Source organism: Coregonus clupeaformis, chromosome 24, assembly GCF_020615455.1.
Source record: "Coregonus clupeaformis isolate EN_2021a chromosome 24, ASM2061545v1, whole genome shotgun sequence".
Classification (NCBI taxonomy): Eukaryota; Metazoa; Chordata; class Actinopteri; order Salmoniformes; family Salmonidae; genus Coregonus; species Coregonus clupeaformis.
Window position 1 is genome coordinate 46,848,317 of NC_059215.1, and position 20,617 is coordinate 46,868,933.

A 20,617-nucleotide genomic window follows, 5' to 3' on the forward strand; every position below is an offset into this window, starting at 1 on the left:
GTAGACTTATAGAAACCAGCTAATGTAAAGACAGACAGACACAGTGCAGTAGGCTTATAGAAACCAGCTAATGTAATGACAGACAGACAGACAGACACAGTGCAGTAGGCTTATAGAAACTATGGACTTCAATTCATAGCCCACACGTAACACATTTTTAAGCAGTACATGGACTGCATCTGTCATTCTGTATGTGAATGTACTGTTTGTATAAGTCTTTATGTGAACAATAGCAACGTATGTATTATTGTCTGTGTATTAATGTATATGTATTTATGTGTATGTTTCTGTGCTCTCCAGGTGTGGATGACACATCAGACTATGACCCCAACCTTCTGAGTGACCCCCAGTGGCCCTGTGGGAAACACAAGAGAGTCCTGATCTTCGCTTCATACATGGTGAGAGAGGACACACACTCCTTATTTTCTCCTCATACATGGTGAGAGAGGACACACACTCCTTATTTTCTCCTCATACATGGTGAGAGAGGACACACACTCCTTATTTTCTCCTCATACATGGTGAGAGAGGACACACACTCCTTATTTTCTCCTCATACATGGTGAGAGAGAGAATGAGAGATAGATGAAGGGAGAGGTGCCTTGTAAGGATCCTACTGACACAGTGCAGTAATCTGCCTCTACCATCAATCCTATTAGCCAACGTACAATCATTGGAAAACAAAATAGACGACCTACGATCACGGATATCCTACCAACGGGACATTCAAATCTGTAATATCTTAAGTTTCACCGAGTCGTGGCTGAACGACGACATGGATAACATACAGCTGGCGGGATATACGCTACATCGGCAGGATAGAACGGCTGACTCCGGTAAGATAAGGGGTGGCGGTCTGTGTATATTTGTAAACAACAACTGGTGCACAAAATATGTTTAGGAAGTCTCGAGATTTTGCTCACCTGAGGTAGAGTATCTCATGATAAGCTGTAGACCACACTATTTACCAAGAGAGTTTTCATCTATATTTTTCATAGCTGTCCATTTACCACCACAAACCGATGCTGGCACTAAGACCACACTCAATGAACTGTACAGTCGTGGTCAAAAGTTTTGAGAATGACACAAGTATTGGTCTTCACAAAGTTTGCTGCTTCAGTGTTTTTAGATAATTTTGTCAGATGTTACTATGGTATACTGAAGTATAATTACAAGCATTCCATAAGTGTCAAAGGCTTTTATTGACAATTACATTACGTTTATGCAAAGATTCAATATTTGCGGTGTTGACCCTTCTTTTTCAAGACCTCTGCAATCCGCCCTGGCATGCTGTCAATTAACTTCTGGGCCACATCCTGACTGATGGCAGCCCATTCTTGCATAATCAATGCTTGGAGTTTGTCAGTATTTGTGGGTTTTTGTTTGTCCACCCATCTCTTGAAGATTGACCACAAGTTCTCAATGGGATTAAGGTCTGGGGAGTTTCCTGGCCATGGACCCAAAATGTAGATGTTTTGTTCCCCGAGCCACTTAGTTATCACTTTTGCCTAATGGCAAGGTGCTCCATCATGCTGGAAAAGGCATTGTTCGTCACCAAACTGTTCTTGGATTGTTGGGAGAAGTTGCTCTCGGAGGATGTGTTGGTACCATTCTTTATTCATGGCTGTGTTCTTAGGCAAAATTGTGAGTGAGCCCACTCCCTTGGCTGAGAAGCAACCCCACACATGAATGGTCTCAGGATGCTTTACTGTTGGCATGACACAGGACTGATGGTAGCGCTCACCTTGTCTTCTCCGGACAAGCTTTTTTCCTGATGCCCCAAACAATCGGAAAGGGGATTCATCAGAGAAAATGACTTTACCCCAGTCCTCAGCAGTCCAATCCCTGTACCTTTTGCAGAATATCAGTCTGTCCCTGGTGTTTTTCCTGGAGAGAAGTGGCTTCCTCTCTACCCTTCTTGACACCAGGCCATCCTCCAAAAGTCTTCGCCTCACTGTGCGTGCAGATGCACTCACACCTGCCTGCTGCCATTCCTGAGCAAGCTCTGCACTGGTGGTGCCCCGATCCCGCAGCTGAATCAACTTTAGGAGACGGTCCTGGCGCTTGCTGGACTTTCTTGGGCGCCCTGAAGCCTTCTTCACAACAATTGAACCTGTCTCCTTGAAGTTCTTGATGATCCGATAAATGGTTGATTTAGGTGCAATCTTACTAGCAGCAATATCCTTGCCTGTGAAGCCCTTTTTGTGCAAAGCAATGATGACGGCATGTGTTTCCTTGCAGGTAACCATGATTAACAGAGGAAGAACAATGATTTCAAGCACCACCCTCCTTTTAAACTTCCATTCTGTTATTCTAACTCAGTCAGCATGACAGAGTGATCTCAAGCCTTGTCCTCGTCAACACTATCACCTGTGTTAACGAGAGAATCACTGACATGATGTCAGCTGGTCCTTTTGTGGCAAGGCTGAAATGCAGTGGAAATGTTTTTTGGGGATTAAGTTCATTTTCATGGCGAAGAGGGACTTTTGCAATTAATTGCAATTTATCTTATCACTCTTCATAACATTCTGGAGTATATGCAAATTGCCATCATAAAAACTGAGGCAGCAGACTTTGTGAGAATTAATATTTGTGTCATTCTCAAAACTTTTGACCACGACTGTATAAGGCCATAAGCAAACAAGAAAACGCTCATCCAGAGGCAGCGCTCATAGTGGCCGGGGACTTTAATGCAGGGAAACTTTTAAATCCGTTCTACCTAATTTCTACCAGCACGTTAAATGTCCAACCAGAGGAAAATAAATCTAGACCACCTTTACTCCACACTCAGAGATGCGTACAAAGCTCTCCCTCGCCCTCCATTTGGAAAATCTACCATAATTCTATCCTCCTGATTCCTGCTTATAAGCAAAAACTAAAGCAGGAAGCATCAGTGACTCGGTTAATAAGGAAGTGGTCAGATGACGCAGATGCTAAGCTACAGGACTGTTTTGCTAGCACAGACTGGAATATGTTCCGGGATTCTTCCGATGGCATTGAGGAGTACACTGGCTTCATCAATAAGTGCATCGATGACGTCGTACCCACAGTGACTGTACGTACATACCCCAACCAGAAGCCATGGATTACAGGCAACATCCGCACTAAGCTAAAGGGTAGAGCTGCCGCTTTCAAGGAGCGGGACTCTAACCTGGACGCTTATAAGAAATCCCGCTATGCCCTCCAACGAACGGTCAAACAGGCAAAGAGTCAATACAGGACTAAGATTGAATCGTACAACACCGGCTCCGACGCTCGTTGGATGTGGCAGGGCTTGCAAACTATTACAGACTACAAAGGGAAGCACAGCCGCGAGCTGCCCAGTGACACGAGCCTACCAGACGAGCTAAATAACTTCTATGCTCGCTTCGAGGCAAGCAACACTGAAGCATGCAGGTCAACATTCACAAGGCCGCAGGGCCAAACAGATTACCAGGACGCGTACTCCGAGCATGCGCTGACCAACTGGCAAGTGTCTTCACTGAAATACCAACATGTTTCAAGCAGACCACCATAGTCCCTGTCCCCAAGGACACTAAGATAACCTGCCTAAATGACTACCGACCCGTAGCACTCAAGTCTGTAGCCATGAAGTGCTTTGAAAGGCTGGTCATGGCTCACATCAACACCATTATCCCAGAAACCCTAGACCCACTCCATACCGCCCCAACAGATCCACAGATGATGCAATCTCTATTGCACTCCACACTGCCCTTTCCCACCTGGACAAAAGGAACACCTACGTGAGAATGCTGTTCATTGACTACAGCTCAGCGTTCAACACCATAGTGCCCTTAAAGCTCATCACTAAGCTAAGGACCCTGGGACTAAACACCTCCCTCTGCAACTGGATCCTGGACTTCCTGACGGGCCGCCCCCAGGTGGTAAGGGTAGGTAACAACACATCTGCCACGCTGATCCTCAACACGGGGGCCCCTCTGGGGTGCGTGTTCATTCCCCTCCTGTACTCCCTCTTCACCCATGACTGCATGGCCAGGCACGACTCCAACACCATCATTAAGTTTGCCGACGACACAACAGTGGTAGGCCTGATCACCGACAACGATGAGACAGCCTATAGGGTGGAGGTCAGAGACCTGGTCGTGTGGTGCCAGGATAACAACCTCTCCCTCAACGTGGTCAAGACTAAGGAGATGATTGTGGACTACAGAAAGAAAAAGAGGACTGAGCACGCCCCCATTCTCATCAACGGGGCCTTGCTGTCCCCAGTCCGCCTGGCCTTGCTGCTATTCCAGTTTCAACTGTTCTGCCTGCGGCTACGAAACCCCTACCTGTCCCAGACCTGCTGTTTTCAACTCTTTAATGATCGGCTATGAAAAGCCAACTGAGAGACCTGAGCCCTAGGACCATACGTCGGGACTACCGGCCGTGGTGACTCCTTGCTGTCCCCAGTCCGCCTGGCCTTGCTGCTATTCCAGTTTCAACTGTTCTGCCTGCGGTTATGGAACCCCTACCTGTCCCAGACCTGCTGTTTTCAACTCTTAATGATCGGCTATGAAAAGCCAACTGAGATTTATTCCTGATTATTATTTGACCATGCTTGTCACTTATGAACATTTTTGAACATCTTGGCATGGTTCTGTTATAATCTCCACCCGGCACAGCCAGAAGAGGACTGGCCACCCCTCATAGCCTGGTTCCTCTCTAGGTTTCTTCCTAGGCTTTCGCCTTTCTAGGGAGTTTTTCCTAGCCACCGTGCTTCTACACCTGCATTACTAGCTGTTTGGGGTTTTAGGCTGGGTTTCTGTACAGCACTTCGAGATATTAGCTGATGTAAGAAGGGCTATATAAAATAAAATTGATTGAATTGATTGATAGTGGAACAGGTTGAGAGCTTCAAGTTCCTTGGTGTCCACATCACCAACAAACTGTCATGGTCCAAACACACCAAGACAGTTGTGAAGACGGCACAACAAAGATTTGGCATGGGTCCTCAGATCCTCAAAAAGTTATACAGCTGCAACATCGAGAGCATCCTGACTGGTTGCATCACCGCCTGGTATGTTGGCCTCCGACTGCAAGGCGCTACAGAGGGTAGTGGGTACGGCCCAGTACATCACTGGGGCCAAGCTTCCTGCCATCCAGGACCTCTATACCAGGCGGTGTCAGAGGAAGGCCCTAGTCAAAGACTCCAGTCACCCAAGTCAAGACTGTTCTCTCTGCTTCCGCACGGCAAGCGCTACCGGAGCGCCAAGTCTAGGTCCAAAAGGCTTCTTAACAGCTTCTACCCCCAAGCTATGATTAGCTGTTCAGGAGTCTTATTGCTTGGGCGTAGAATCTGTTAAGAAGCCTTTTGGACCTAGACTGGTGCTCCGGCTCCACTCCTGAACAGCTAAATGTTCCCCCCCCACCCCACCCCACCCTCTCTTTTACGCTGCTGCTACTCTCTGTTATCTATGCATTGTCACTTTAACTCTACCCACATGTACATATTACTTCAATTACCTCGACTAACCGGTGCCCCCGCACATTGACTCTGTACCGGTACACCCTGTATGTAGCCTCCCTACTGTTATTTTATTTTACCGCTGCTCTTTAATTATTTTAAATTTAAATTTGTATCTTATCTATTTTATACTTAACCAACAATGCAGTTTTAAGAAAACTAAGTGTTAAGGGCTTGTAAGTAAGCATTTCACTGTTGTATTCTGCACATGTGGCAAACAAAATTTGATTTGATTTGATGGACCTTCTTGTCGCTGTGCCAAACCAAAAACGCTATACAGAAGTTCAATATTATATTTCTCTCTCCCTCCCTCTCCCCTCCCTCTCTCACCCCTCCCTCCCTCTCTCTCCCCTCCCTCACCCCTCCCTCCCTCTCTCTCCCCTCCCTCTTTCACCCCTCCCTCCCTCCCTCTCTCCCTCCTCCCTCTCTCCCTCCTCCCTCTGTCTCCCTCCTCCCCCTCTCTCTCACCCCTCCCTCCTTCTCTCAACCCTCTCTCCTTCCTCAATCTGTCTCCCTCTCCATCCCTACCCCACTCCCTCCCTACGTCTTCTCTCCCTCCCTCTCCCTCCCTATCTCTCTCCCCCTGTAGACAACAGTGATAGAGTACGTGAAGCCGTCTGATCTGAAGAAGGACATGAACGAGACGTTTAAAGAGAAGTTTCCTCACGTCAAGCTGACTCTCAGCAAGATCAGGAGGTATACTACTGCCGTGTGTGGTCATGTTCAGTATGCTTTGTCTTACTCTTATCCTAACACCTGCCTTTCTCTCTCCCCCTCTCTTTCCCCCTCTCTCCTCCCCCCCTTCTCTCCAGTCTAAAGAGGGAGATGCGTACAGTGGGTGACGACTGCGGCCTGCAGGCAGTCACTGTGGCGATGGCGTTTGTTTACTTTGAGAAGCTGGTCCTCCAGGGGCGACTCAACAAACACAACAGGAAGTTGGTCTCTGGAGCCTGTGTGCTGCTCGCCGCTAAGATCAGCAGCGACCTCAAGAAACAGGACGTCACGCAGCTCATAGACGTACGTGTTATCCCTTTAGAATGACATAAAAGCCTCTAAATGCTTTGTGAAGCATCTATGTAGTGCTTATGAAGACTTTACGTATGCTATATAAAGCCTTTTATAAGTTGACCTCAAGGAGCAAGACATCACGCAAGCTCATAGATGTATGCGTCTTTCACATTCTGCTCTTGTATGTGTATCTTTATGGAGTAATGCTTTAGTGCAAAGGGCTGGGCTGGGATGGGCTGGTTTCCCGGACCCATTTGAAGCATATACCTGGCCTAAAAAAGCTGAGCGAGGGGGGGGGGAGGGGGGCAGAGCCCAGAAGACATTCACAGTTTGTCTGGGCGTCATTTTCTTGTTTTAACAGACATGATGACATCAGAGGTTTACCTGGGTCAACTTTCAGTCATCACATGCACTACATGACCAAAACTGGACACCTGTTCATCGAACATTATTATGTAGTTTGGTCCCCCCCCCCTTTGCTGCTATAACAGCCTCCACTCTTCTGGGAAGGCTTTCCACTAGATGTCGGAACATTGCTGAGGGGACTTGCTTCCATTCAGCCACAAGAGCATTAGTGAGGTCGGTCACTGACATTGGGCGATTAGGCCTGGCTCGCAGTCGGCGTTCCAATTCATCCCAAAGGTGGTGTTCGATGGGGTTGAGGTCAGGGCTCTGTGCAGGCCAGACAAGTTCTTCCACACTGATCGCGACAAACCATTTCTCTATGGACCTCGCTTTGTGCATGGGGGCATTGTCATGCTGAAACAGGAAAGGGCCTTCCGTAAACTGTTGCCACGAAGTTGGAAGTACAGAATTGTCTAGAATGGCATTGTATGCTGTAGGGTTAAGATTTCCCTTCATTGGAACTAAGGTGCCTAGCCCGAACCATGAAAAACAGCCCCAGACCATTATTTATCCTCCACCAGACTTTACAGTTGGCACTATGCATTGGGGCAGGTAGCATTCTCCTGACATCCGCCAAACCCAGATTCATCCGTGGGACTGTCAGATGGTGAAGCGTGATTCATCACTCCAGAGAACGCGTTTCCACTGCTCCAGAGTCCAATGGCGGCGAGCTTTACACCACTCCAGCTGACTCTTGGCACTGCGCATGGTGATCTTAGGATTGTGTGCGGCTGCTCAGCCATGGAAACCCATTTCATGAAGCTCCTGACGAACAGTTCTTGTGCTGACGTTGCTTCCAGAGGCAGTTTGGAACTCTGTAGTGAGTGTTGCAACCGAGGACAGACGATTTTTACGCGCTACGCGCTTCAGCACTCAGTGGTCCTGTTCTGTGAGCTTGTGTGGCCTACCACTTTGCGGCTGAGCCGTTGTTGCTCCTAGACGTTTCCACTTCACAATAACAGCACTTACAGTTGACCGGGGGCAGCTCTAGCAGGGCAGAAATTTGACAAACTGACTTGTTGGAAAGGTGATATCCTATGACGGTGCCATGTTGAAAGTCACTGAACTCTTCAGTAATTCAGCCCATTCTACAGCCAAAGTCTGTCTATGGAAATTGCATGGCTGTGTGCTCAATTTTATAAACCTGTCAGCAACAGGTGTGGCTGAATTGGACCAAATCTACTCATTTGAAGGGGTGTCCACATACTTTTGTGTATATACAGTGGGGAAAAAAAGTATTTAGTCAGCCACCAATTGTGCATGTTCTCCCACTTAAAAAGATGAGAGAGGCCTGTAATTTTCATCATAGGTACACGTCAACTTTGACAGACAAATTGAGGAAAAGAAATCCAGAAAATCCCATTGTAGGATTTTTAATGAATTTATTTGCAAATTATGGTGGAAAATAAGTATTTGGTCACCTACAAACAAGCAAGATTTCTGGCTCTCACAGACCTGTAACTTCTTCTTTAAGAGGCTCCTCTGTCCTCCACTCGTTACCTGTATTAATGGGACCTGTTTGAACTTGTTATCAGTATAAAATACACCTGTCCACAACCTCAAACAGTCACACTCCAAACTTCACAATGGCCAAGACCAAAGAGCTGTCAAAGGACACCAAAAACAAAATTGTAGACCTGCACCAGGCTGGGAAGACTGAATCTGCAATAGGTAAGCAGCTTGGTTTGAAGAAATCAACTGTGGGAGCAATTATTAGGAAATGGAAGACATACAAGACCACTGATAATCTCCCTCGATCTGGGGCTCCACGCAAGATCTCACCCCATGGGGTCAAAATGATCACAAGAACGGTGAGCAAAAATCCCAGAACCACACGGGGGGACCTAGTGAATGACCTGCAGAGAGCTGGGACCAAAGTAACAAAGCCTACCATCAGTAACACACTACACCGCCTGGGACTCAAATCCTGCAGTGCGAGACGTGTCCCCCTGCTTAAGCCAGTACATGTCCAGGCCCGTCTGAAGTGCATTTGGATGATCCAGAAGAGGATTGGGAGAATGTCATATGGTCAGATGAAACCAAAATATAACTTTTTGGTAAAAAACTCAACTCGTCATGTTTGGAGGACAAAGAATGCTGAGTTGCATCCAAAGAACACCATACCTACTGTGAAGCATGGGGTTGGAAACATCATGCTTTGGGGCTGTTTTTCTGCAAAGGGACCAGGACGACTGATCCGTGTAAAGGAAAGAATGAATGGGGCCATGTATCGTGAGATTTTGAGTGAAACCCTCCTTCCATCAGCAAGGGCATTGAAGATGAAACGTGGCTGGGTCTTTCAGCATGACAATGATCCCAAACACACCGCCCGGGCAACGAAGGAGTGGCTTCGTAAGAAGCATTTCACGGTCCTGGAGTGGCCTAGCCAGTCTCCAGATCTCAACCCCATAGAAAATCTTTGGAGGGAGTTGAAAGTCTGTGTTGCCCAGCGACAGCCCCAAAACATCACTGCTCTAGAGGAGATCTGCATGGAGGAATGGGCCAAAATACCAGCAACAGTGTGTGAAAACCTTGTGAAGACTTACAGAAAATGTTTGACCTGTGTCATTGCCAACAAAGGGTATATAACAAAGTATTGAGAAACTTTTGTTATTGACCAAATACTTATTTTCCACCATCATATGCCAATAAATTCATTAAAAATCCTACAATGTGATTTTCTGGATTTTTTTTTCTCATTTTGTCTGTCAAAGTTGACGTGTACCTATGATGAAAATTACAGGCCTCTCTCATCTTTTTAAGTGGGAGAACATGCACAATTGGTGGCTGACTAAATACTTTTTTTCCCCACTGTATATTGTATATTAATTACTCATATTACGTTGCTAAGGGTCAGGTCTTTCTGGATTAAAATCCACCATCCACCTTAGTGTGTGGAAACCCTGTGGCTGATCTCTAAGGGCAAAAGTAGAGCAACACATAACTTTTTTAACAGGTCTCTTCCTCCTCTTCCTCCTCTTCCATCTTCTCTTTCGCTGCAGAAACTGGAGGAGCGTTTCCGTATCAGTCGGCGAGAGTTGATCCCGTTTGAGTTCACCATCCTGGTTGCCCTGGAGATGGCTCTGTACCTGCCTGAGAGCGCCATCATGCCACACTACCGACGACTGGTGCAGCAGAACTAGCACCACGCCCCTGCCACACCCACTGCCACACCCACAGGGACAGGAGCCACGCCTTCTAGGGTCAGGAGACTGGACGCGGGGGCGGGGGGGCGGAGTGAGGGGAGGAGCTACACCTACTAGGGTCAGGAGACTGGACATGGGGGGGCGGGGTGAGGGGAGGAGCTACACCTAGTGGACATGGGAGGGAGGGAGGGAGGGAGGGAGGTTAGAAGAAGATTAAGAAATGAAGGAGTTTGAAGGGAGCAGAGATGGGAAGAAAGAGACAATGAGAGAGAAATGAATGGAGAGATTCTGGGGTAAAGGCATAGTTATGTCCTGTGCTGTGACTCTCATAAAACCCTAACCACCACAGGAGGCTGCTGAGGGGAGGACGGCTCATAATAATGGCTGGAACGGAGCGAATGGAATGGCATGTGTTTGATGTATTTGATACCGTTCCACTATTTCACTCCAGCCATTACCACAAGCCCGTCCTCCCCAATTAAGGTGCTGCCAACCTCCTGTGCCAAGCACCATAAACTCTGAGGCTTACTCACCTCAGTAACAATACTGGTATTTACTCTCACCTTGAAGAAGTATAAATTAGAGAAGGCTCTGGCACCGATCAGTCTTCCTACAATTGATGATAGTATTATTATCAACCTACAGTGTATCATTTCTACAAATTCTAAACCAGAACGTGGCCATGCTTCCATGAGCCACTAGTGGATTCTAAACCAGAACGTGGCCATGCTTCCATGAGCCACTAGTGGATTCTAAACCAGAACGTGGCCATGCTTCCATGAGCCACTAGTGGATTCTAAACCAGAACGTGGCCATGCTTCCAGGAGCCACTAGTGGATTCTAAACCAGAACGTGGCCATGCTTCCATGAGCCACTAGTGGATTCTAAACCAGAACGTGGCCATGCTTCCATGAGCCACTAGTGGATTCTAAACCAGACGTGCTCAGGCCACTAGTGGATCTAAACAGAACGTGGCCATGCTTCCATGGCAGGACTAAACAGCGTGGCCATGCTTCCATGAGCCACTAGCGGGTGCTAAAGTTCAGCAGTAGCATTGGTATCAAACGTGAGGTGTCACTTTGCAGGAATACCAGTTAACGCTTCATTCACACTATAGGGCCGTTCTGGCTCCGGGTGTTTTCTTTGCTCTTCAGGGTTCCAGCAGCTATGGTGGATGTGTAACCAGGCCAGCCTAGTACAACTCTGCTTGGCTCGGTTTGGCCTCCTAGTGGGAATCAGGCATTAGGGCAACAAGCAACAAGGGAAGAACCTTCTCCATCACCTTCCTGTCAGCATGTTAAAGGGAAAACAAATACAAGAAACATCACATTTAACCAAAAAGCTTTTTCTTTTAGTTATCCTAACTTTTTAAGATAACTTTTTTTGCTTTTATATTTATCATATTTTATCTATTTCTTCTTCGAGAGAGAGAGAGAGAAAAAAAGGGATGTTTAAAAAAAAAGAAAAGGGATGTTTATATTATAACCAAACAATTTCATTATTTTTGCACCTCTTTGTAGCTTTTAACTCACAAGGGTCTTATTCCAGCATTATAACCAAGCATCCCTTAGTAAAGAGTCATCCCAAATGCTACCCTATTCCCTATAGTACTCTTTGTGTATTAAAGCGATGGTGGTGATTGTTGCTATGAAAAGAGCCCGATCCTCCTAACCTTGAACTGAGGTACTACATCACATATAAAGACAGTAGCAGTGTATTATTAAACCACACTCTATGTTAGAGGTAACGTTGAATATATTGATCCAAGCACATTTTATGGTGCGTTGTTGTTGTTGTGATCGACTTCCTCCTCCTCCGTGCATGTAATGTTTATGTATCGTTATGTGTGTCTGAACACGTGCCAGCGTACACTTGGGTTACCGTCCCAAAATGGCCCCCTATTCCCTACATAGTGCACTACTTTAGACCAGAAATGAAGCACTGTAGTTGGGGGATAGGGTAGCATTTGGGGCAAGCCCTTGGTAATGTGCCTGTAATGGAGGTGCTGAATCTTTAATCTTACATTCAAATGTTTAGACTTTTTCAACATGTATTTATCATTATAATTATCTTCTTCACTTACAGCAGGGTTCTTCAATTCCGGTCCTGGAGGGCCGAAACACTTCTGTTTTTTTTATTTCTACCTGGTAGTTCATTGCACTCACCTGGTGTCCCAGGTCTGAATTAGCCCCTGATTTAGAAGGAGAGGATGGAAAAACAGAGGTGTTTCGGCCCTCCGGGACCGGAATTGAAGAACCCTGACCTACAGTATGAAGGCCATTTGAGGTTATATTATTTATCATATTGCTATTTCCTTGTCTTCCATTTTCAATGTGTTTTTTTCATTTCATTCAGTGTCTTGTTATTAGTTTTCGTTCTGTGTCTATAAGTTATATAATTTTCCTTGAGAGAGTGACAACATTGCTCAATCACACTGTTCTAATCGTTGTGTTATAATGGTTATAGTGCGGTTATGAACAGTGTTACGTCACAAGGCTTTAAGGTGAAAGACGGACGTTACTTTTTCATTGTTTCTGCTGTTTTGTTTCCCCCCTCTATTCTGTTCTGTTGTCAATCAGAAGTTAGGCCTTGGTTAAGTTGCGTTTTTTCAAAAAGGGATGTTTTTTGCACTTTCCCCAAAAATAGATACTGTGAACGTAATCATACATTTGCAATGTGTTGTCAGACAGTATGGTTCATTTTAACAGTAGAATAGAGTAAAGATACAGTGGGGAAAAAAAGTATTTAGTCAGCCACCAATTGTGCAAGTTCTCCCACTTAAAAAGATGAGAGAGGCCTGTAATTTTCATCATAGGTACAAGTCAACTATGACAGACAAATTGAGGAAAAAAAATCCAGAAAATCACATTGTAGGATTTTTAATGAATTTATTTGCAAATGATGGTGGAAAATAAGTATTTGGTCACCTACAAACAAGCAAGATTTCTGGCTCTCACAGACCTGTAACTTCTTCTTTAAGAGGCTCCTCTGTCCTCCACTCATTACCTGTATTAATGGCACCTGTTTGAACTTGTTATCAGTATAAAAGACACCTGTCCACAACCTCAAACAGTCACACTCCAAACTCCACTATGGCCAAGACCAAAGAGCTGTCAAAGGACACCAGAAACAGAATTGTAGACTTGCACCAGGCTGGGGAAGACTGAATCTGCGATAGGTAAGCAGCTTGGTTTGAAGAAATCAACTGTGGGAGCAATTATTAGGAAATGGAAGACATACAAGACCACTGATAATCTCCCTCGATCTGGGGCTCCACGCAAGATCTCACCCCCGTGGGGTCAAAATGATCACAAGAACGGTGAGCAAAAATCCCAGAACCACACGGGGGACCTAGTGAATGACCTGCAGAGAGCTGGGACCAAAGTAACAAAGCCTACCATCAGTAACACACTACGCCGCCAGGGACTCAAATCCTGCAGTGCGAGACGTGTCCCCCTGCTTAAGCCAGTACATGTCCAGGCCCGTCTGGAGTTTGCTAGAGTGCATTTGGATGATCCAGAAGAGGATTGGGAGAATGCCATATGGTCAGATGAAACCAAAATATAACTTTTTGGTAAAAACTCAACTTGTCGTGTTTGGAGGACAAAGAATGCTGAGTTGCACCATACCTACTGTGAAGCATGGGGGTGGAAACATCATGCTTTGGGGCTGTTTTTCTGCAAAGGGACCAGGGACGACTGATCCGTGTAAAGGAAAGAATGAATGGGGCCATGTATCGTGAGATTTTGAGTGAAAACCTCCTTCCATCAGCAAGGGCATTGAAGATGAAACGTGCCTGGGTCTTTCAGCATGACAATGTTCCCAAACACACCGCCCGGGCAACAAAGGAGTGGCTTCGTAAGAAGCATTTCAAGGTCCTGGAGTGGCCTAGCCAGTCTCCAGATCTCAACCCCATAGAAAATCTTTGGAGGGGAGTTGATAGTCCGTGTTGCCCAGCGACTGCCCCAAAACATCACTGCTCTAGAGGAGATCTGCATGGAGGAATGGGCCAAAATACCAGCAACAGTGTGTGAAAACCTTGTGAAGACTTACAGAAAACGTTTGACCTGTGTCATTGCCAACAAAGGGTATATAACAAAGTATTGAGAAACTTTTGTTATTGACCAAATACTTATTTTCCACCATAATTTGCAAATAAATTCATAAAAAATCCTATTATGTGATTTTCTGGAATTTTATTTCTCATTTTGTCTGTCATAGTTGACGTGTACCTATGATGAAAATTACAGGCCTCTCTCATCTTTTTAAGTGGGAGAACTTGCACAATTGGTGGCTGACTAAATACTTTTTTCCCCCACTGTATGTCCAGGGTGGTATAGTGTCAGTGTTACCACTATGCGTTAACACTGTGAATGTCAGTGGCGTGAACCCCGTTATCGCCATCTAGTGGACAGCATTGCAGTAACAGTACCGAGGAGATGTCCAATGAATAATGACTGAGGAAATGGGAAATGTTTAATATTTCGTTTGTTCTACATGTTGTGTTTCAATAGCTTGCTCACAAAACACGTACACAACGAATAAAGTGCCTGAGCAATATGACAACCAGAAATCCAGGCTCTGTCGTAGCCGGCCGCGACCCGGAGACCCATGGGGCGGCGCACAATTGGCCCAGCGTCGTCCAGGGTATGGGGAGGGAATGGCCGGCGGGGATGTAGCTCAGTTGGTAGAGCATGGCGTTTGCAACGCCAGGGTTGTGGGTTCGATTCCCACGGGGGGCCAGTATGAAAAATAAAATAAAAAAATAATGTATGCACTCACTAACTGTAAGTCGCTCTGGATAAGAGCGTCTGCTAAATGACTAAAATGTAAATGGCACCCTATTCCCTACATAGTGCACTACTTTTGACCAGAACCCTATGAGCCCTAGTCTAAAGTAGTGCACTATATAGGGAATAGGGTGCCATTTGGGATGCATGCAATATCTCTATACAGATAAAGACTGATTTTTTTGTTTTGTTATTTGTTTGACCTTTATTTAAGCAGGGAGAACAATCACAAATTCTGTCAGCAAATGCTGTACATTCATTCAATCGTAACTTTCTCTTCAAAGTGGGATGTTTTTTTCAGTTGTTTTTAAACATGGGATTGTCGTAGCAACCATTGTTGGTATTTTATGCATTGTGACTTTACTTTGACCAAAACTCAGAATCTCTGGCACCGGCCACAGTGCTTCCAATGCCCCAGAGACTGCGTAAAGGTTCAGACTAAGACCGTGGTAATGTTCGAGATCAATTTCAGACTGACTGACTCTAGAAATCATCTTGCATCCTAAATAACTAATCCCTGTTATATATATATATATAGATTAGCCTGTCTGTCACCATTTCTCTACAGTGCATCACAACGTTGATGTTCTCAAACACAGCCATCGGTGCACCTTCAGGTAGCACTGACTTTACTATTTATTTCAGTCACATTTAAGTCCTTCTCTAGCCTGGGTGCCAGTCTGTTTCAAACATATTTGGCATCACGGTTCCATAAGGAGTTGACGAGATAGCAGAAACCCGGTGGAGTTGACAAGATAGCAGAAACCCGGTGGAGTTGACAAGATAGCAGAAACCCGGTGGAGTTGCCGAGATAGCAGAAACCCGGTGGAGTTGACAAGATAGCAGAAACCCGGTGGAGTTGACAAGATAGCAGAAACCCGGTGGAGTTGACGAGATAGCAGAAACCCGGTGGAGTTGACGAGATAGCAGAAACCCGGTGGAGTTGACGAGATAGCAGAAACCCGGTGGAGTTGCCGAGATAGCTGAAACCCGGTGGAGTTGACGAGATAGCAGAAACCCGGTGGAGTTGCCGCAATGAGACAAGGTCGTAACTACACAATTGGATACTACGAAATTGGGGAGGAAAAATTGGGGTAAAATTTGATCAACCAAATTGGATAAACCAAATTTTTGTTTAAATCTGGGAACCCAGGGAATTTTGGGGAAAGTTAGCGTAATATTACAACCCTACATAGAACTAACCCTGCTCTGTGTAGCACACCAACCAGGTGACTGAAAACATTTATGCACGCATGACTGTAAGTCGCTTTGGATAAAAGCGTCTGCTAAATGGCTTATTATTATTATTATTATTATTATTATTATATTATACACCACTTACTCCTTGTACCATTTAAGGGAGGGAGGGCGTGTCCATGACTAACGCCAGTTGACATTCTTTTGAACAAAGTGCAGGACTGTTTTTATAGTAATATCCCCTAAATGTTGTCCCCCTTTTTATTGTTTGTGAATTGTTTGTTATCGCATAAAATGGGACTTTTTAAATGTATTATTGTCAGTATGACAGAAGAATAAATCTAATATATTTTCTGACTGGACTGATGTGTTTTCTGTTTTCGAAGCTATTGGCTGGAATAAAGTTAATAGAAGTCAGCTGAGCGAGTTACCTTGAGATTGTCAGTTGTAGTCTCATGTTGCCATACCTCCAAAATCACGTCGTTGTCACACCTCCCTTGGTTCGCGACGAGGCTACGGAGACCCAAAGGGGTCCTTTTTATTAGATTTTTTGACCTAGCATTACATACCAAACTTTACAGTTGGCACTATGCATTGGGGGGCAAGTAGCGTTGTGCTGGCATCCGCCAAACCCAGATTCGTCCGTGGGACTTCCAGATGGCGAAGCGTGATTCAAACGCGTTTCCACTGCTCCAGATAGGATACAGGGTAGGGCATCTTAGCTCCTGCTCCCACACAGAGAATGTCACAACTAAAAGAGACCATGACTAATCTCTCCTCTTTGTTGCAGCCAGAGGATTTTAGGAACCAAAACCAAGCCCGTGCTGACATCTGATGGTTGTGTGGTGATAACTGATTGTGAACTCACCTACATACGTAAACAATCAAACGTGTCAGAGACTGGTGAGTTGTCACGTAGAAAGTAGGACCTCCTCCCGGGATCCTTTGATGAAAGGATATATATTGATGGGATAGCAGTACCTCGAGGCAGTGGCGGTTTTACACGGAGGCCGGGGGAGGCCCGTGCCTCCCTGGAAATGTCCCTGGCCACCCCTGTGGCCCCCCCGTGCTGACCAAATAAAAAATTATGAATTTATAACTATTTTACACGCGAGCGCCAAAAGCGGAACTAATGCAACGCTCTACACGGCAACGTTCTACACGGGTAAATTAGAGTGGCGCACCCAAAAACTGTATCCTGCCATCTGCCTGCCTGCCTGCCACGTGTGGTGCTGCTTCGGTGAATGAGAGCTCAGCAACTACTATTTGCGAGAGGAGCTACGATTTGCAGGAGTCGAAGGTAAGGAAAACGATTTAATATCATAAGTGACTTGTTGTTCTTGCACATAGCCTACATGTTCCTTTTGTTCCTCACACAAATCAAATCAAGTTTTTAAATGTCTGGTCTCGATTTGTTTAGAAATGTAATCATATCTAAGCAAACTCATCGAAGCAGAAGCAAATATCCAAATTTTAGTAGGCTATCCTTGCTAGGTCTACACAATGTTGTGATGTTAACCACGTAACTTCATCCGTCTTGGCTGTTGCATCGCGATAACAAATACATTTTTAGTAAAGTAATCAACAGGTTATCTGCCAGTGTTAAGTAGGGAGGGATGGTTAGGTAACAAAATGTAATGCATGCCCCTACGTTTTTTCTTCTTCTAATAGTTATCATGAAACGAGGAAGGGACATAAAGTCATTTTTTGCCCCAGCAAACAAAAAAGTGAGAGAAACAAATCGAGGTTTTGAGAAAGTTGAGGAAGAGGGAGAGCCAGCATGTGATGAAAGTGAGGGGTCTGACAAAGAGAGGGAAATTCCAGAGGGTGAGGGAGGATGAAGAAGAGGGTGAGGAGGATGAAGAAGAGGGTGAGGAGGATGAAGAAGAGGGTGAGGAGAATGAAGAAGAGGGCGAGGAGAATGAAGAAGAGGGTGAGAAGCATGAAGAAGAAAGCATACAGGGACAGAGAGATGAACAGCCAGAGGGACAGCAAGTGGATCCATGTGGATCAAGTACTGCACCATCAGGTTTGTGATGAGGAAGGTTCTTACTATTTGCAAAGCAATGCAATTACAATGTAATGGTAGGCCTGCTGGGTGTCCTTAAAATGCTGCTTTCTGCTGTTAATTATTTTTGTGTCAATATGGCTCTGTTTTTTTTTAAAGTAAATACTTTGCCTACATTTTGAAATACATGCAGATATACAGTAAATAAATGTTGTAGTTGTGCCCTATGTTTACTGTCCATCTTCTTCAGATATCAGCAAGTCTAAGTATGACGTACCAGTACAGCCGAACTTGAAGATATTCCCAACCACACTGATGGGGGACAGAAGACGAAGCTTCAGACCAAACTGGTACACTACTCATCCATGGCTTGAGTATTCTGTAATGACGGACTCTATATGTTGCTATGCATGTAGACATTTTAGCACACCAAATGCCCCAGACACCGTTTTTGTTTCAACACCTGGTTTTACAAACTGGAAAAAGGCAACTATGAGAAATGCAGGGTTTTCACTACATGCAAAGTCTGAACGACACAAGTGTGCAATGATCGCATGGAGGGATTATCAAAGAGCTGTTAGAACTGACGCAACACTAACAGATCTCCTTGACAAAGAACACACTAAACAAGTACAAGAAAATCAGGCATACATTAAAACAGTTGGGGAAGTGCTGTTGCTTACAGCTACACAAAACATAGCACAAAGAGGACATGATGAATCTGAAGGGTCCACTAACAAAGGAAACTTTAGGGAAATTCTTAACACAGTTGCTAACCACGACCAACTTGTTAAGAGAAGATTAACTTCCATTCACAATGCAAAGTACACAAGCAAGATCATCCAGAATGAGGTTTTGGGTTGTTTGGCAGAAATGGTTCGGTCTGAAATCATAGAAGAAGTGAAGAAAAGTGAGGTTTTTAGCGTCATGGCAGATGAAACAAAGGATATTTCAAAAAAGAACAGATGTCCTTCACACTCAGGTACTATTACAATGGGGCCATTAAGGAGAGTTTTCTCCATTTTGAATCTGCAGAGAGGTTAGATGCAGCAGGGCTTACTGGAAAAATAGTACACTTACTGGAACGTTATGGCCTGGACTACAAAAATAACCTTGTAGGCCAAGCGTACGATGGCGCTGCCGTTATGAGCGGTAAGCATTCAGGGGTTCAGGCAAGGATCAAAGAACAGGCTAAATTTATTTGCCTTCTACGTCCATTGTAGTGCTCATTGTCTGAATTTAGTGTTAGTTGATGTAGTCAAAAGTGTCCCAGAAACGGAGGAGTTTTTTTCTTTGTTACAGAGTCTTTATATGTTTACTTCTTCCTCATATGTGCACCCAAAATGGCTGTCTCTCCAAAGAGAAATGTATGGCAGAACCAGAGAGCTGCAACGTTTAAGCGACACACGTTGGTCATGCCGATTTCTAGCCCCTACGTAATATCATGGACACTCTACCTGCCCTTAAACGACTACTGCAAGAGATTGCTCAAGAACGTCATGGTGAAAGAACTGTTGAGGCCCGAGGTCTTCTTGCTCAAATTGACCTAGAATTTGTTGTGCATCTTGTTACTCTGCGTAAGTTGTTTGGGGAGACAAAGCTATTGTCTGACATGTTACAGTCACAAACTGTTGATCTGTCAAGTGCTGTTGACTTAGTAAATGCTTTAGTCCTGACATTGAAAGACCACAGGCAGGAGTCTTTCTTTGATGAGTTGTGGGATGAAGCATTGAATATTTGTGAGCAGTGTGATTCTGCAACAAGGTCAGTGGCGAAACGTCAGAAAATGCTGAGCTCTAGACTCAGTGGCTACTGCACGCTAAGCACTGTTGGTCAGAGGGAGGTAGAACTTGACAAAGATATGTTTCTCACATCATTTTTCTATCCTGTAATTGACAGCATGCTCAATGAGTTGAACAGACGTTTCTCCAATACAAACTGTGAGCTCATGAGAAGCATACAGTCTCTCAGTCCCCAGAGTGATACCTTTTTAAAGGAGAGCAATGTTTTTTCATTTGGCCGTTTGTATAATGCAGACATTGATGATTTAGGGCATGAGCTCCATCAATTTAAGAGAGTTTTGGACAGAAAAATACAGAGTGGTGAAGTCAAAAAGCCATGCAGTACAGTTGAGCTGGTTTGTTTTATTGAGCCATACAGGGAAGTTTTCTTTGAGCTCTTTAGACTGTGCAAGATTGCTGTAACCCTTCCTGTAAGCTCAGCCTCTTGCGAACGCAGTTTCTCCACACTGAAACTGATAAAAAACTTCCTGCGGTCCACCACTAGTGATGAGAGACTCGGTGATCTTGGTGTCCTGAGCATAGAGTCCAGAAGGGCCAAGGCTCTGGATCTTGATGTATTTGTGGACCGTTTTGCCAGACAGCACAACCGCCGTATCCTGTTGCTGTAGTGTATCTATATGATATATACGCTAGTAGCGTATGAGTGCCGCTGTGAGGAAAAAGAGATATAATGAACAATAAAACAACAAGCTTGAGCTTCTTAAGACACGGTGGGTTTATCTGTTCTCAATACCACCGGTAAAATGAATGGAGTTAGTCTGGTGTCCACATGAAGTTACGTGTGTAGACAAAGA

At 45.0% G+C, this 20,617-nt stretch overlaps 1 protein-coding gene and 1 long non-coding RNA gene across 2 annotated transcripts in view; both read left to right on the forward strand.

Moving 5' to 3' along the window:
• Positions 1–10,095, forward strand: part of LOC121537759 (CDK5 and ABL1 enzyme substrate 2) — a 63,613-nt gene extending 53,518 nt beyond the window's left edge. Inside the window, exons 6-9 of the mRNA XM_041845386.2 lie at positions 301–398; positions 6,057–6,163; positions 6,280–6,484; positions 9,883–10,095. Of these exons, the coding sequence (XP_041701320.1) occupies positions 301–398; positions 6,057–6,163; positions 6,280–6,484; positions 9,883–10,023 (551 nt within the window). The 3' untranslated portion in view covers positions 10,024–10,095. The remainder of the gene's footprint in view (positions 1–300; positions 399–6,056; positions 6,164–6,279; positions 6,485–9,882) is intronic.
• Positions 10,096–10,437: 342 nt separating this feature from the next.
• On the forward strand, positions 10,438–11,780 carry LOC123481808. Its single transcript, XR_006657326.1, has 2 exons — positions 10,438–10,965; positions 11,029–11,780. It is a non-coding gene; the product is annotated as an uncharacterized LOC123481808 (long non-coding RNA).
• Positions 11,781–20,617: the final 8,837 nt, after the last annotated feature.